The 18837-nt window shown below is 41.5% G+C and overlaps 1 protein-coding gene across 5 annotated transcripts in view; it reads left to right on the forward strand.

The window, feature by feature from the left end:
- Window positions 1-18837, forward strand: part of DUSP16 (dual specificity phosphatase 16) — a 57023-nt gene that overhangs the window by 16237 nt on the left and 21949 nt on the right. For all 5 annotated transcript variants that reach the window (XM_053253294.1, XM_053253292.1, XM_053253296.1 and 2 more), the window contains exons 2-3: window positions 15611-16268; window positions 16824-16962. In XM_053253294.1, coding sequence (XP_053109269.1) covers window positions 16038-16268; window positions 16824-16962 — 370 coding nt within the window. In that variant the 5' untranslated portion in view covers window positions 15611-16037. The remainder of the gene's footprint in view (window positions 1-15610; window positions 16269-16823; window positions 16963-18837) is intronic.

The raw sequence follows: 18837 nt of genomic DNA on the forward strand, positions 1-18837 counted from the left end.
TATAGATTTTAAATTTGGTTTGTTTTTATATTTTTTAGCTTAATATTTTTATTGTCTTTTTATTGTGTGTTTTAACTTTTGTAAACCGCCTTGGGGTTTTCTTTTAACGAAAGGCAGTAGATAAATGCAACAATAAATTAAAATAAATAAATAAATCTCTTCCTACTGTGTTCCTTTCCAGCCCTTTTCATTCTTTGTCCATTAGAATTGTAGGTAGATTTTGGTCTTTATTTATTGTATAGCACTTTGTTCTGAAATTACTTTAGAAAGGATATGGTATGTCACTACTTCTTTGTCATATACCTGTCAGGACTTGAGCCTGCAATGGATCTTGAACTGGTGCTCTGAGAGACTCTAGGCAAGGATTCAGCCCAAGACTGACCAAAAGATCCACCAACTTCACCATCCTCTTTGTGTACTGAAACAGGACCCCTTTGGGGGCAGATTTTTGAGGGACTCTATAAAACCATAGGAAAGTGTCCCATTTATTGACAATGATCACACTATCAATCATGCTGGGTATCTTCTTTTACTCACAAGAGACAGACTGAGGGCAGAAAGTATTGTCCTCAGTTTGATTTGGTTTTATGACAATAAGATTTGGTTGTGGTGATGATGTTTGAATCCAAATTGGAGTGAAGGCAGTGTTTCCTCCCCTTATTCTGGAGCCTTGTGAATAACCAAAAATAAGTATTGCAGGACTGAGGAATAGAGTTTCTGCCTCTTCTCGGACCACAAAGAGGCACCAGGGAAAGGGTGAACAAGGTTTTTGTAAGACTTCTCCCCACTAACTCCCGCCAAAAGAGTTCAGTTGAGAATTTTTGGCTCAGCTTCAATTCAGCCTGTGTGTACCGTCAAAGGAGGGAACTGAAAGGAGACAAGGAAAGTCTCCTTACATCAATAGGCTAGACCAGGTCAGACGACACTTCCTAACCTTTATAGGGGTCAAGTTCACTTGCTGTTCTGAGCAACTAAAACCCTGTTTTCACAGATCCTTGGAACAGAGCCTAAGGAACACTTTTGCATTGCCCTCCCTGTGCTTCTGCCTTGCTTCTCCTCACCCTAAGCTCAACAGGACTCAATTCTTACAATACCTTCTTAAACATTGCTCTCCCCCTGTACAGTGCTGGTGTAAGCATCATCTTTTCCACAGCCTAGACATGGAGTAATGTTTAAATTAAAACATTAATGCCAAAGTAAAGATGCTGGAGCATAGTGGGGCTCTCTGAATACAAACATAATTCAAAGCACTTTCTTCCTACATACCGCAGATGTGTTGTGTAGTTGTGACTTCTTTGTGTAGTTTCAGATTCTTCAACCTGGATAAAGTCATGAGTTTTAGATGTATAGACAGTAAAGTGACAAAAAGTGCAATGTATTTTGAAGAACGCCAATATTAACTCCCTTGAAATTGAGAAGAGGCTCTCTTTTAAGAAAGCAGAGCACTGTTAAATGGACCATGCTTAAACATGAGGTTGACATCACAGCATTAATGTGATATCAACTGGAAATTAAACTAACCTTTAAAAAAATTAAAGTAGCTTTTGAAAAAGTACGCATTGTATGGATATAGTTCAGCCAAAGTTAAGCATTTTAAAGTCCCATTAATTTTAACGGGACAGAGTTAACCTCAGCTCTGCCATTGAAAAGAACTTTGCTTATGTTGTCTGACTCTGGAGCATACCCAATACTTATGGTGGTGGTTGAATGCTTTTTTAATGCCTCTGTGTCTCTACTCTTGGATTCGGCTAGGACATGGCAGTAGAGGGAAGAGAAGAAATCTTTGTCTTCCCCTCTTTTTTCAAGCCACATGTGATTATTGCTCAGGAGCACCTACATTTCTAGCCAATTCAGTGGTTCCGTACACTGAAGGTGGAACTATGTGTTAAGAACTAAGCGTGTACCTAGAGCTGGGACAAGGCATTTCTGTGTCCTTGGCAGAATTTGAAAATTTAGCCCCCAATGAAAGTATGAAGTACACAATTTTCTCTCTCGAAAACACTAGTTCCTGATTTCCACCTGAGATTCTCAGCCTAACTTGTCACCAACATTTCAAGATGGTGGAGAACCTTGGGCGGAAGTCGGGAACTGACGCAGGAACTGGAAATTGAGTTCAGACAACATACCTCTAGTTCCTGTCATGCGTAAACCAGCCCTGTATATAACTGGGTTTGTTTGTTTCTTTGTTTGTTTTGATTTTTATACCCCCCTTCCGAGCTGGCTCAGGGCAGTTTACAATTAAAAAACAGAAATCATTAAAAACAATTAAAACAGAAATACAAATATAAACACCAATTTAAAAACATCTAAAAAACAATTAAACTATCAAATCAATTAAAACCCTGAAAATCAGGTTAACATTAAAACTAATTAAAAACCCTGAAAGGCCAGGCCAAACAGATGGGTTTTAAGGGCTCTCTTGAAGGTCAGTAAAGAATTAAGATTACGAATTTCTGCGCTATGTTGTGCTATGTCTGTTGTGCTATGGGGTTCAGGGTTGTGCTGTGTCTGTCTTCATCTTATAATCTCTCCCTCCTCCACACAGTAAAATGCCAAATATCCATGTGGTACTGTCCACTGAAGGCTTTGGGCCTTCATTTTAATGCCTGCAACTTGATGCATTATGAAAAACATGTTTATACAGTATAACACTTAATAGTTAAAATTGACGTTCGTGCACCCCTATGCATGCTGTGCCCTAGGCAGCTGCCTTGCTCGCCTTCTTCTTGTCCCGGCTCTAATGAAAGGAAAAGGGCATTTGGGAAGCACTGATTGGAGGGGAGAGGAGTGTTTAATCTCTTTCCTTCCTGCCTCTTTCTGGGAGGTTCTAAAATATGTGTCTCTTGCAGCAATTCTTCATACATCCTAGGTGGTTTTGCACATGCTTAACTTGTATCTTTTGAGATGAGCTTCAGTTACGGCAGAAAAGTGTATCAAATTAATTTGCATTTTTGTGTGATTTGGGGATGGGGGGGTAGTGAGGTAAGGTAAGTAATGGCTAGTGTTCTGAAAGAAACAATTTTTTAAAAATGTTGAAGTGCCATGGAGCCTCATGGCACTGGATAGTAGGGCCATACAGGCTTGTGTAGCAGCTCTTGCATGTAGCATACTATGCATTTGTGGGGAATCTAGGCAGCCATCGACATGTTGGCTATTGACACCAGTTTTTGTGCAATAACACACAAAAAATTAAAACATAGAAATGTTATGTATAATGCATATTCCTGCAATATTGGAGATAGTATTTCCAGACAGAAAGAAACAAGCAATTATAGCACACCTTGTTTAAAAGAAAAAACTCTCCTCTTAAATGTTCTCATGCTCGGATGCAATCATGCCATACCTAACTTACCTTTTTGCATTCAAGTTGATTTACTTTCCCAAATTTCTCAAAGAAATCAACCCACATTTAGCAAAAGCTTCCCTGGGGACAGTATTTAAGTATCCTTTTTTTCTTGTTTGAATTTTCTAGTTGGTAGTCCTCAGCATAAAGTGATGGGAGGATAAATAGCTAATGTTTGCCTCTCTGCTTCCCTGATAAAAATGAACTGGGGAATCCCATTTTTACTTGAAGACAGCAGCTTTATTGATTCTATACAAACAGGTTCAATACACAAGGTTAAGAGGTCCTGCATTCAAATAACCTCGCTTAGTCATTCACTTCTATAAGAGGAGCAGGATTAGTGTGTACCCTCAGAGCTGGAGGGAGTAATAACTAAACCATCCCATAGCTACTATTTTATTTGAGGTTTTCAAAGGGACACAGAATCTCTTATCTATTGTGTTAGTGCTCTTCATAATGTTCCCATCTCTGAAAGTTTTAACATTTTACTACTACTTGTTAGTATTCTCAGTAGTGATCCCAATATATTAGGGATGTGCGAATTGATTCAGCTACAAATCAATTTGTACCTGAACCTAGCTGATTCGGTCAATTTGGAGACAGAACAAATCGCCCCTGTTGTCCATGGGCTAGATTTGGGTCCAAATTGAATTGCACCAGATTCAGCTGAAATTGATTTGAGATTCCAGTTCCTCCTAGTAATTCCCCCAGATTCCCAGCTTTCATTTAAAAAAAAAAAAAAGATAAGCTCTAGCCCTTGTACAAGTGGAATTATGGAGCAAAATGTATAGTCACTATTTTTTAAAGCGTTTGTATTCTTTGGTGTATAATAACTTTTCCTCCATGAATCCCTATGAAGATTCATTACACACCTTCATTTCTTCTATTCATTTTGACTGTCTTTGGAAAGTTTCAACTGCCATGTGCCAACTACACTCCCCCCTCCCACCCACAAGGCAGTGGGGTACTATTCAGTTTATGTTCTAGGAATTTTTTCAAGTGTTTACACTGTTTGGTGTCTAGTAACCTTTCCTCATAATGAATCTCTATGAGGATTCATTACACACCAAATAGTGTACACACCTCAAAAATTCCTAAAATATAAACTGAGTACCCAGAGGCTTGCCGGTTGGGGGATAGTTGGCACATGGATGCCACTAATTTTCCACCCCCACCCACAAAGCAGTGGGGTCAAAATGAACAGAAAAAATGAAGGTGTGTAATGAAGACGCCAAAGAATCTAACTAATTCAAAAATTCATTTAAAAAAATAGAGTACCCCACTGCCTTGCAGGTGTGTGTGTGTGGGGGGTGTAGTTGGCGCATGGCAGTTGTCACTGTCCAATAACAGTCAAAATGAACAGAAGTAATGAAGGTGTGCAATGAATAGTCATAGGGATTTATTGTGAGGAAAAATTATACACTAAATAATCCAAACACTTGAAAAATAGTAACTACACATTTTTCTCCATAACTCCAATTCTACAAGGGCTAGAGCTTAGCTATTTAAAAAAAAAAAAAAAAGAAATCTGGGGATCCATGTTAGACTTAGAATAGGGTGACTTTGAATCCCCATTATTTTCTATGGTGGAAATATACAACTAGTAAAAACTAAAAAAAATCATTACAAATCAACCAAGTGCCCCACTGCCTTGAAATTTGGATGGTAGGTAGCATCCAAGGGACCTGCCCACCACCCACTTTTGGTGTCCCTAGGACCTTTATAAGTGGTCCGAATTAATCTGAATCCAAATTGTATTTAATCAAGTCCAAATCTAATCTGGGGTGATTTGGCGGGGCGGGGAACACATTCGGACATAAAACAAGTCAGGGGTGATTCAATTAGGGCACAAATTGAATTTAAAAATATTCATTCGTGTACATTCCTACAATATATAGCTTTTAATATTCATAGTAAAACTCATTGTTACTGTATATCATTATGAATAACTTCTTGAAATAGTACAGTAAGCTGCAATGTGATGATTAACTACAGTTGCTAACTATTCATGGAGAAGACATGGAGGCTCTTCTCATGACCAGACGAAACTGGGCTAATGGAGCCTGGTCCGGTTTCACCGGGTCATGTGCTGCAACGGGAGCTACGTGGTTCCCAGCAGCAGGCCTCCCTAAATGCCCCTCCCCTTAAACGAGGTTAGCAGAGCGAGCGCCTGTTTATTGGATTGTATGTCACTATAGCATAACTTTGCGCCATGGTGACTCATGAGGAGACCCCTGAACTGGAGGCTTCGACAAGCCTCCTGGCGTCGGAGGGAGGTGCACTCATGTGGGGCATTCGGGGGCTGGGAGGCCCCTGATCCCCGCCGCTACAACTGGCTCCATGATGGAGCTGGTAATCATGTGGGTTGCCAATCCAGTCGCCCAGGGCAAGCTGAGTGCTCGTGTGTGGGGAGAGTGGGCCAAACCCACTCTCCCTGCAAACCCCCTCACGGTTCTCTACGCTGCTCGCGTGGAGAGCCTTATCATTTCACTTTGGTTCTCAGAAATTTTTTAGAAGGTATTGTTTCCTTTGAGCATCTTGCATTTTTTATTCATCTTGAAAGCATTTCATGCAAGATTTTAGTCACTTTACAACAGCTGTACGTAATATAAAGCATCATACAAATGAGGCATGGGTGCATAAATTAAGTGCATAAAACCTCCAGCCCGTTCACTACAGGCTTGATGACCACCAAAGCCAGCGTGGTGTAGTGGTTAGAGTGCTGGACTAGGACCGGGGAGTCCCGAGTTCAAATCCCCATTCAGCCATGAGACTTGCTGGGTGACTGTGGGCCAGTCACTTCTCTCTCAGCCTAACCTACTTCACAGGGTTGTTGTGAGGAGAAACCTAAGTATGTAGTACACCGCTCTGGGCTCCTTGGAGGAAGAGTGGGATATTTAAAAGATGTAAATTATAATAAAATCATACATGGAAATAATAGTTTTATCTGCTGCTTTTGATGTTAAAGTAGGAATGTGGTAGAAGCTGGTAGTGCAGCCTAAAATTAATATTCTTTTATTAACCTTTGCCCAGTTTTAACAATGAAAGCCCATATTCTGTTCAATAACTAATATTTAAGTTGACAACTTGGACATTACCAAATGTAAGAAACACTGTGTAAATTGAAGTGTGTACAATTTCCTGCAGTTTCCATAATTCAGTTTGTATGGTATATTGAAGGTTAAGCTCAGGGCACAGCCTGAAGGCAGACAATTTAGCAACATTGTTGAATCTAAGCTGGTCTAGTTCTATCCAGTGCTTGGATAAAAAACTGCCTGGGCACTCTGTGTGTACCACGTTGCCTTGAGAACTGTAGGAAAGTGTCATATCAATATTATTATAAATTGGATGTGTTAGCCTGTAGATATTTTTTGTTCTTATGCTTGGTGTGTGTATGTTTGGAGGAGGGTTGAACAGAATATTGTTAGCTTTTTCTGCTGTAGTTTTGTGAAGTCAGCTTGCGTGTGAAGTTGTGTGTCTTTCATATGAGGTGTTGACAAGTTTTGGTGTGCTGCTCTATTAGGTTACATCTTTATTTTATGACCATTAGTCAAGAACTGAAGCATTATAAGAACTAAAAGTGAATAAAACACTAAATAAACAAACTTAAATCTACATCATTCTGTTAGTTCTATGGGGACCTGTTTTGTGGAGAGTTGAGAGCTGCACATTTCCCTGTTTAATTAGTGTTTGACACTTGTTTTTAGAAATTCAACTGGACTGATTTGCTCATGAGTAGCAAATTGAAATTTTTAAATTACTAATGAGAAGTCCCATCAACTTCAGTGGGACTTCTCATTAGTAATTTCGTCTTGATGCCAGCCACTGCTTCTAAATCAGGCCCATTCAGCTAGGGTTCTTGCCTCGCAGGGCCTGATCTAAAATCTTGGGGCGTGCAGCCTGGCCATTGAGTCAACCACTGAAATCTCTGGGCTGTCAGCGGCATGTCTTCCTTGAAGGGGTACGGGGTGTGTGTGTGTGTGTGTGTGTGTTTGAGAGAGAGAGAGAGAGAGAGCGAGCGCGCAAGCATGTGTGTGCACACAGGGAGGCAGAGATGAGGTGGGCAGGATTCAGTAAGGCAGAATTACCCTGGGGAAAACTCCTCTCCACTTTGTAATAATTCCACCATGTTAGTTGAGGGAGAATAGATAGGGTAGGGATGTACTTGAGTCGGGGAGGGACAGAATGATGGGATTCAGAGAGAAAGGAGGTAGGGAATTTTGAAGGGTAGAAGGAAGGAGGGAAGGAGTGTTGCTCATTTACTGAGTGATCTGCTTTGCATGCATGGATGTTGATCTTTTCATGGATTCACTGATCTGACGCATGAAGGCTTTTCTACCCTACCTGAAGTGATGTGCTTTGCAATTGTTTTGAATTCTCTGCCATCCATGAATTTGTCAGTTTTCTTGTGGCTTGGCTCATTTAGTTGAATTATTTCTTGTTTTGTGATTGTGACACCTTGTGGATTGTGTTAATTTATGTTGGTGTGATATAATTTATGCAAAGCTTGTTGGCTGGAGACATGTAAGCACAGGCTGGAATGTCACATGTTGCCTTAACTAAGGGATAACCCTAGGCTCCACAACTTTGGCTCCACAGTGCAATTTCTACAGCAGTAGTGTAATTAGTAGCCTAATAATAATGTTTTAAAACACTACTTTAAACAGTGTGGGTTGTTTCCAAACTCTGTCTTCTACTTGTGGAAGGACTAGAAATTGCACAAGAGTATGAAAGATGTGTGATTTTAAGCAGTTCCTCCTTCCTTCTCCATCCTCTCATGCCTCATACCAGCCTGTTCCTGAGGGAGCAGATGAGTGGTGCAGGAGCTAGACAGGAAAGGAGGAATTGGTGAGAATTGGGGATGGGGAACGATAAGAGCTCTGAATTTACATTTATAGTTAAGCCTTTGAACTGTGTTCTTCACAGATCAGGGGGGATCTCCCTGAGGATTTCTGTAGGATTCCCTAATCCTGTCTCCATGGCTCCTTTCCAAGGTAACACTGGCACCTCGGTACATTCATTGTCAAAGGAGTTGAGGCTTCAAAGCTCTGTATGTGCATGCACTTGTCTGGGGAGTAATTTTGCTTTTATTGGTTGCTGTAGGTCAGTATAGACTGTTGACCTTCTCTGAAATGTTGGCCTTTAATTGAGGTAAGGGAAATGCTGCCTTTGTTTAACAACAAACAGACCAAACATAATGTGATTCTGTCTGGTAATATTTGCTTGTTTTAAAACAAGTTGGCATTCTAGTACTTTTGGTGTCCAGAACTGAGGAAACTTGGATTTCCTTTTCATGTAGAGATTATGTTAGGAGGTAAACTTTGAACTTCTAAAAATAGTGTGGTGGTGGCTTCCTGAAAACAGGAAGCCTTTCTTTACAAAAATAAAAAGATGGTAGCATTCGGTGTTGGCATAGATTAGGCAAACTTTCATTCCCCAACGTAGCTGATAATTGAACAAGTAGGGAGAGGTGATCGCACTTGGAAGTAATTTTTGCTCCAGGTGGTGATGGGGAAGGGGAAGAAAAGAAACTGAGTGTGAAAGCTACTGAGTACTGTGAATGATGCTGTGAATCAGCAATGTGCTTGAAGCATTTCCCATGACTTCATGTGGAGCAATCGGGCCAGCTGCTCTAATAAACACTCAAACCACTTTGATATTTTGAATGAATTACTGTGGCTTATTTACAAATTTAAGTTCAAGTGAGGTTAGTTATGGATAGGCTGTGAACGGATATTCTTGGAAGATGTGTATGATGACAGCAATAGCATTATAGGGCTGCTGTTCAAAAATGCTGTTCTGATGTAGGAGCTTGCAAACTTGAGTCTGGTCTACACAGATCATGTGGTTAAATTAATATTGGATTGTACCACCTGAGACTGTAGGTGGAGAAATCTCGTGATTGGATGTTCCCTGATTTGAGAATGGGGATCTTCAGACTTTTTCTTCAGGGAATCCTTTCCACATCTGTTTGCCTAATGAGGAATCCTTGTGAAGTGCAAAGAAACCTGAGCTTCGCCCCACACAGAGCTGTCCATGTCCCTCTTTTATCCACGCAACAGTCCTGTATGGTAGATTAGGCTAAGAGAGGCTGAGTAAATTTCATGGCTGATGTGAACCAGGGTCACCCTCAGTGAGTCTCTCTTTGGCTCCTTGTTGCCTCTAGACAATGTGAATGAGCTCTGTATCATGTCCAGTGCTCCCATAGGGCTACACATTGTAAGAGAAGATCAATAGTGGTAGGTGCCCTCCCTTCCAGGAAAACTTGTCTGCCATTCCTCTTCTCATTTAGGAACACCCAATAAGCTTCTGAGGATCCTCAGGAGTCCAGTTTGAAAGCTCTGTTTTAAAATAATAAACAAAAATCTAGATTTATTAGATACTAAGCAGAAATCTAAGTATTTTTAAAATATTTGTTTCTGTTTGCTACTTCATTTACTTCTCATATTATGGTAGAAACTTTCCTATGGCATCCTCAAAAAAAATGTGGGGTACAGTGTTCTCTCTAATTTTTTTTTCATCTGTGTGCGGAATTAGAGTTGTTCTGGGTGGTAGTATCAAGGCAGTGTGCGTGCACTTGCATTCAGGGTGGGGCCTTCGTGATTCCGCCTGAGCAGGACCTAAAATTAACGGAGTGGACATTAAAAAATGTGTGAGCACATGTGCATGCGCATACCTTAGAGGGAACACTGGGGTAGGGAAGGACTTCAAGGAAAAGTCAACAGTTATGCTTAGAGCATGTCTGAGCCAAAGTTAAGTATTCCACGCTTGGCCCATATACCATATCTGCCAACATGTCCCTATTTTCCCATTCACCTGATTGGCGAAATAGGGGCATGTTGGCAAGCATGCATATACTTGCTAGGCTACAATCCTTTTCAAATGGTGAAAATGCTGATATACTATGATATCTATGGTGCTGATCAATGCAGTGAGTAAAGTTTCACACGCCTGTCTTCCAACCTGCAAAATTTATCACTCTTTTAAGACCAAAGATAATTGATCTTAAATTGTCCAAAGATTGGTCTTAAATGTCTAAAGATAAGCAGTGGAATGACAAGCAGTGAAGTCATAGTTTACTTGTAATTGCGTGATTATGTTATGTGGGAACTGCATTGTTAGGGCATCATCAAATTACAAAGTGACATGACAAGTCAACTCCATGACCCTGTGAGTAATATGTGGAAGTGGCTTTGCTGTGCTGATAAATATTAGGTTGCAAATATGGACTTTGTGGTATTTTAGAGGAGTAGTTTTCAAACTGTTTCTGAAGAACCCTGGGATTTACCAAATAGTTTAAAACCCACTGCTTATGAAAATGTATAAAGTGCTTCTCCATACATCTTTTTGTTCTTGTTTTACCTCTATTCTTACAGTAAATTAGGAGGTCTTGAGCTAATGCACTTTCTCCCTCCTCTGGGCTCCTCACTATATAGAAAATAACCTGAATATATAGAAAATAACCTGAATCGGGAGATCCTGTGCTCAAGGATTTATTTAAGGCCAGAACTAGGTATTAAAGCATATTTAGAGCTCCCAGCATCCTTTTCACTCAAAAAGCAGCTAAAGAGGACTGCTTAGGGTGGATCAGAGGGCAGAGATTTAATCCTTTGCCTCAATGCTAATTTCCTACTTAAATCTCCTCCCTGTTAGTTGTGGATGCAAAAACATAAGCTTTTTCCTTTGCAACTTTGGGGTGGGGGTGGGATTTGAATTGGAGCAAAGGTGCAGGTTGGGAAAACACCCCTCTCTCCACACCATAAATTCACTCTGAAATGCCTTTCCACCCTCAACTGCTTTTCGACCAAGCCAAAAATGTATTGCCTCATGTTTAATTTGACCCTTCAAATGCAGCTTGTATACTACAGAGTCAGGAGATTTTACATCCAGGTATGAACAGGACTTCTAAGTTCAGACATTTGCTTACTATGCACAGGGAGGAGCGCTCAGGGAAAAGTGAGACCTACAAGTCCAAGAGCTACTCATTGGCCAAACAGTATGTGTGACAAAACTCAGACCTCCATCATCTTGAAGCGAGAGTCAGACCCACCCTTCACTGATTCCCTAATCTTATCTGACACAGGAGGCAGGGACACCTTGCATCTCACCACCTGGAGGGGAGGAAATTGGAATACTCTTTGAGGTGTATTTTATAAAAGGATATATTTTCATAACACTTTTTTTTTAACTTTAATAGTTAAATCTTTTTAAGTTAAAAAGATTTAATCTTTTTTTCTGTGGGGGGGAGCCTGGATCTAGTTTTTTAAAAAATATGCTTGTTATAAACATTTCTAATTCAGTAAAAATAAATGCATTGAAGAGTATTATTAATTTTTTTATCTTTTCATTTTCTACTGATCAGGCATAAACTCTAGCCCTTTATCCACATCCAGGCATACTGTATGACTGCTTCATTAATGGGTCTGATGTTCTGCTCCCTGAAGCCAACAAAGCAGCTTCTGAGTTGAGCTTTGGTCCTGAAGAGTCTTTGAACTCTGTTACAGGAAGTAATGCAGATAATATGAGAGGAATATCTTTCCATGGTTTCTGCTCTCTTCTCCATATTTTGTGAATTGAGGGGTAGTTGCAACTATATTTGATATTTCTGTCATTGGCAAAATGCCCATAATTGTGTGTGTGTGGTGCTTTGTGAATAGCATCCATTCACTTACAGGGGGGGGGAGAAAAGAGATGCCCTTGAGTCTCCATTGGGGTGGAGTCTTAAATATCATCATTTCCCAGTGACCACTGTGAGAATCAAGCTTACTTCTGACTGCATAGGCTCATCTGTCTGCATAGTGCACCCCCATGTTGGATTCTGTTTTTTGGCCCTGATGGAGTGTGATGAAATGTTGGGAAATTATGAAGAGAGATAGTAAGAGAGAGGAATTAATTTTGTTCAAGCACATTTGCATTATCCTTCCAAGATTCTCAATATGGTGTTCATGTGGATCCATGTTGTCTTCAGAGCCGTTCTGTAATGTAGGTTAGATTGTGAGATAGCTTATTGTCCAAAACCATCATGGTGCATGGCCAAGTGTGTATGAATTTGAACTCAAGGTTGCAATGATCTAGTTTACACCATTAGCTAGTATTGGCTAGTAGTTCAAGTTTTCTCTGGAATGTACAGATGGTTCAACATGTATCCTTTATAAAATAGAAGGACTTGATGATCAGGAATGCATAGATTGGCATTTTGATTAGAACCAAACATTACAATTATAGTACAGTAAACTTATCATTGCTCACTACCTTTTGTGGTCTGCTTTGACAAACGGGCGGGTCTCACGATCCGTGAGACCCGCTTTTGGCGAAACTGCAGGGAGAGCAGGCTAAGCCCGCTCTCCCTGCAGACAATCGGGCAGGGAGCCCTGGGCAGCTGTATTGGCCGCCCACACAATTGCCGGCTCCGTGACGGAGCTGGCGGGGGCTAGGGGGAGTGGCCCCCGCAAGCTCCAGCATGCCCTGTGCGTGAGCACACAGGGCATGCTGGCGAGACCCCCAGAGCTGGAAGGTGGCTTTTCACCTCCCCTCTGGGGGACTCCTCATGAGTAGCCGCACCACGGCTACTCACGATCCAATAGCCCGGGTTTGCGGAGCGCTCACTCCGCAAACCCGGGCTAAGGGGCGGGCTACCAAAGCGGATTAGCCGCTCAAGAACCACTGGGCTCGCAGCTGAGCCCGGTGGTTGTTACGATTAGCAAAAATCGGGCTAGGCTCTCCTAGCCCGATTTTTGCTAATCGTGTGAATAGCCCCAATGTCTGACTTTTTTCTCCTGTTTGTAAATTGAATTCTGCTTGGAAAAAATCAGGTGTATTTATCTATGTGAATTTGTTCAGAACTGCAATTAGAGTTTAGTTCACTTTCCTGAATATTTATTTGCAGAGTTGACTAACTGATAGCCCTGAGGCCCTATCTGATTGCCAGGCCCCTATACAAATTTTAATTGAGATGTGGTGGAAAGTTGTTTTTTTCTTCTTCTCCTTGAATGTAAAATTATGTGACTCAAGTTTTTTTGCTGCTAAAAATTAGAGAGATTTCACATGCTAGTGTTGCTTCTCTTTTTGGGAGAAATTTCTAATCCCTGAATCTCATCTGGAAAACAAAAACATCAAAGAAAAAAGAAATTGATCATTTTGTGTTTTACTCGCTGCATTTTATGACGGGATACACTCGGCTCTTTGGGTAGTTGTGTTTGTTTTCTAGCAGTCTTTAATAGTTGGGTTCTCCTGCTCTGATCTCATCAGTCTAGTACAGCTCAGAGGAAATGCAAACTTGGTCCATGCCTAACTAACTCAGTTATGTTGCAACAAAGGCCAAAACTATACATGTAGATGCACTGTCATACTCCAGACTGCAGATGGGGGTTACATTTTTTAACACGCCTATATATTTTTTGTGTTTGTTTTTTTATCTTCCCTGCAAGTAGTCAGCCACAAAAGGTGCAAAGGGTCTGTTGGAACAGCCAGATTTCCACAAACTGCTGATGCAGATCGGCTCTTGCAAGGAAGATTGTTTCATAGTATGGCAGCCACCACTAAGAAGACCCTCTTTTGTGTTCTACCATATGCACCTCTTAAAAGAGGCAGAACACATAGGAGGGCCTCTCTAAATGCTCTTGTAGGATGGGCAGATTCATGTGGAAGAAGGCAGGCCTTCAGGTACTCTGGCCCCATATGGTTTAGGGCTTTGAAGGTTAGCATGAACAGCAGCTTGAATCGGGCCCAGGAAGAAACTAGTATCCAGTGCTGCAACAGAACAGGTGTCATAGATTCTGAGGGTCTTGTCTCTACCAGGAACTGAGCTGCTGTATTCTGGACCAATTGAAGTTTCTGAACAGCCTTCAAGAGCAGTCCCGCAATGGGCGTGATATGGTTATCAAATCATAATGAGAGCAAGGATCACTGTGGCCAGATCTGGCTGAGACAGAAATGGGCATAGCTGGTATCCCAGCTGAAGTTAGGTGAAGCCCCATCAGCCATGGCCAAGACCTAGGCATCCAAGTGCAAAAGCTGTATACTGTATCTGACAGGCTTATTCCTACAAGTTGCCTCAGTGCAATCAGTCTCTCTTTTTCTCCTTCATTCGAAGGTGCACTACCACACTGGGGAAAATGCATCTTAATTCTGTAGTACCACTACACAAAGGGCTTACTACTACTACTACAAATTTTTATATACCGCTCTTCAACCAAAGTTCTCAAAGTGGTTTACATAGAAAAATAAACAATATATAAATAAGATGGTCCCCTGTCCCCAAAGGGCTCACAATCTCAAAAGAAACATAAGGTTGACACCAGAAACAGGCACTGGAGGGATGCTGGGGTTACCATAATAGGAACTGGGTTCTTCTTCCAGATTAAAGTTTGGCTACTTTTGCATTGCTACAAGAGAACCCTATAACATCTTTTGGGAATTTGGCAGACTAATTGCACACCATGGGTTAAGAGACATTTGGTGGCATGCTCCCCCAGGTGTAAGGGATCTGGATCTTTGTTGAACATCTCCAAAGTAGTGGAAGGAATGTGTAATTTGGAGGATAGAAGCGGTAGGTGTTGCAGTTCTTGTGGTAATAAGCATGACTTGTCCCCTTGGCTAAGCAGGGTCTGCCCTGGTTGCATACGAATGGGAGACTTGTGTGAGCACTGTAAGATGTTCCCCTTACGGGGTGGAGCCGCTCTGGGAAGAGCATCTAGCTTTCAAGTTCCTTCCCTGGCATCTCCAAGAAAGGGCTGAGAGAGACTCCTGCCTGCAACCTTGGAGAAGCCGCTGCCAGTCTGTGTAGACAATACTTAGCTAGATGGAGGTCTGATTCAGTATATGGCAGCTTCCTATGTTCATAACCCTTCTGTGCCCATCTCTTCTCTGCACTCCACTCCTTTGTTGTTGTGTTTTAATCTAGGGTGAGGGTGTCTTAGAAGTTTATTTGCAATATCAGGGAGGAAAACATCCTGAGGAGGGAACTGCAGAGGAGAAGAAATGTCTGAGGAAGGACTAAATACCCCTCTCTAACTTACTGCTTTCCCACTCCAAATGGTGCCCTTCTTTTGGCCCCACCTTTAAATGTTTGGAGACCCAAATCAAGTTTCTCCCTTAGAACAGAGGAATAGCTGGAGTGAGAAAATGAATTATCACTTATATGTTCATCTTCTTTTTTTTTTTAAGGTGGCTTATAGCACATGAGAATTTTATTGTGACAGGGGGAGTTGCTGGGGGGCATCACTGTGGTTTGCAAACTCTCATCGTCTTTTTCTTTCTTTCTTTCAGTCTGCCTCTTGCCATCTCTTTCCGTGTCTCAACAGGCTGCTAGTCCACTCTATAGCCGATGATGGGGGAACAAAGATAAAGAATGATGTAATGGCAGGACCAGCCGAAAAGCATCTTTTGTTTGAGTTGTGAAATGGCTACTCTATAGCCCAGGATGAATTGGTTGTGAGGGGCTGCTTTGTGGAGCAAGCCCTGTGTAACTAGCACATCAACTGGGAGCCAGAGGAGGCATTCATCTTTGGAGGACCCTCTCAAGAGAAAATGGGTCTAACTTTTCTCTTGCTAGTCACTACCAGTATGAACTCATACACTCTGAGTACAATGGAATGGCTAAGCCTTTAAGTGCATAGCCATTACATCATTTTCTTCATCATTGCTGCAAATTGGAGAGGAAGGCAGTGGCAAAAGAAGGGCCTCTGTTCTTGTCATGGCTGATGAGATGAATGGTACCCGACTCATTGTTGGCGAGACGCTGGTAGCTTTACTGGAAAGCGGCACAGAAAAATTGCTGCTGATTGACAGCCGCCCCTTTGTGGAATATAATACATCACATATCTTGGATGCCATCAACATCAACTGCTCCAAGCTCATGAAGCGGAGGCTGCAGCAGGATAAAGTATTGATCACCGAGCTCATTCAGCATTCTGCAAAACACAAGGTAAAATGGTGGTGGGTGTTTTGTTGTTGTTGTTTTTTTAATTATACTTGTATAGGAAGTACAGATGTGAACTATAAATAATAAGTAGTCATCAGCAAGGGCCAGTGTATGTCAAGCCTTGGTTATCACTAACCATGGTTAAGGTTGATGCCAATAAAAACCTTAACCATGGTAGATTTTGAAAGGCCTAGAACCGTAGCACTGCCAGCTTCTGTTCTTCACAATACACTCGATAAAATAGCAAGTCTAAGCATCACATTCACAAATGTCTTGAAGCAATAAATAGGAGTTTCTTTTTTCCTCCTTTTTGGATGTACTTCCTAATGCAAATACAACCTAACAGCAAAGAACTAGGGAGATGACAAAACCAATAATCCAGATAAAGAACATGGTGTTGGAAAAACAAAGATGACAAAGTCTTGTGAAAACCTTTTAACAAAAGCAAAAGGAAGGTGATTACAGTATGAGTAAGAATGTTTGAGATAAAAGAATAGCTCTGTGTTGAAAAATGTGTTAGGGATTTTTAACTTTAGTTATGTCTGATATTTGTTTCAGGTTGAAATTGACAGCAAGCAAGAAGTGGTGGTATATGATCAAAGCTCAAAAAATGTGGCTTCTGTCTCATCTGATTCTTTTCTGACTGTCTTGCTAGGAAAATTGGAGAAGAACTTTAGCTCTGTTTATCTTCTTGCAGGTAGGATTCTAGGAAACCATGTGAGTGTGGCACACAAAAAGGAGAGTGTATAATACAAAAGTATGCAAGTAGAAGTCTTATACAAACATGATTGATCGAAGGCTGTTCTGCCTGTTGTCTGTCTGTCCTCTTTGACCATCAAGGATGACTGGAAATTCAGTGCAAGTGGACTCTTGTATATCACTGCCAAATCGTACCTCTTTATCCTGGAGATGTGCCTGGTTCCAGCCAGCACTAAAATGAAAAGCTCTTATGGATATGTAGGAGCTAGGGGTGTGTACAAAACCATAAAACCTGGTTTGGCTAGAATTGACCCAGGCCCGCTTCGATTTTGTGCACATCAGAGCCAGGCCCAGTTCAGTTCGAGTTTGAACCAGTTAGGGCCTGGCTCAAGGGAGGCGGGGGTGGTAAAATTCTTTTTTAAAAATGACAGCTTACCACTACTTAAACTTTGGTGGCCTCAGGGGGTGCTGCGGTGGCTGTGGGGGATCTCTGATGCCTCCCCCCAGGCTGTTTTGGCCCTGTGTGCGTGTATGATAGCCATCTGTGTGACCCAGGCCATGCAAATGGCTGCAGTGCACTCACACAGGGCCAAAATGGCCCGTGGGGGGAGGGGGCGCCGCCAGAGACTCCCCCGCAGCTGCCGCAGCACCCCTCCAAGGCCGCCAAAGCTTCGGTGGTGGTAAAGTAAAGGTAAAGTGTGCCGTTGAGTCGGTTTTGACTCCTGGTGACCACAGAGCCCTGTGGTTGCCTTTGGTAGAATACAGGAGGGGTTTATCATTGCCATCTCCTGCACAGTGTAAGATGATGCCTTTCAGCATCTTCCTTTATTGCTGCTGCCTGATATAGGTGTTTCCCTATAGTCCCATAGTCTGGGAAACATACCAGCGGGGATTCGAACTGGCAGCCTCTGGCTTGATAATCAAGTCATTTCCCCGCTGCACCATTAGGTGGTTGCCTTCGGTGGTGGTAAGTCACCATTTTCAAAAACAATTGTAATGCCCACCACTACCCTTGAACCGGGCCCAAACTGGCTGAGCCGCTTTGGCTTGACCTCAAGCCTGCTCACTAAGGAGATTGCTAAGCTCTGTGCCCAATATGATTTCTAATCAGTCAGCTATGTAGCTACCTATAGCAACCTGCATTAATTATATAGGTTTGCATGATTTCTCTTTATTTTGCATTCACTCTCTTGCAAGTTATATTTTGGCATCATTTATTCTTGTTCCCCATTTGTTATGGAAAAGTTTGAGAATATACACAGGACCCTAAAGCTCCACCTTCAAATATTAGAATTCTTATTTACCCTTGTGCCCACAAGCATATAAACTTGGAATTTTTTTTTAAACTGAGACCTGAAGTTATTGGAAAATTGATCTCCAGAACCATATTCGGCAGGACTCTTTTTCTGCCCCTCCGCAATTGTGGCACATACAACCAGTTACTTCAGATTAATTGGTACCTGAAAGAAGTTGGATGGTGCTCCTACAATACTTATTTTTTCTCTAGCTGGTTCTGTTATGGCCTCATAAAGCTAGCTCATGTTCCTTTCTCATGATTTCATAAACCAGATAAAGTAGTAACTTCGACCTGTTGGTTGGATTGGCATTTGAACTCTTTTGTGAAATATTGGATCATTAGGAAATGATATTAATCTTTATAACACACAGTCCAATTCAAACAATGCTGACTTTAATTCTGTTGAATCTCTTTATCTTTAGTTCCAGGGGCCTCTGGTTTTCTTACTTACGTAATAAAATAACTTGCAGAGTCAACAGCTCTGTTATCTTTTTAACACAAGGTTAACAAGTAAAAAGGAACCGCTTTTGCGCAAACATTACAGTGGTGCATAGATTAAGTCATGGTAAGAAATAT

Source organism: Hemicordylus capensis, chromosome 5, assembly GCF_027244095.1.
Source record: "Hemicordylus capensis ecotype Gifberg chromosome 5, rHemCap1.1.pri, whole genome shotgun sequence".
Classification (NCBI taxonomy): Eukaryota; Metazoa; Chordata; class Lepidosauria; order Squamata; family Cordylidae; genus Hemicordylus; species Hemicordylus capensis.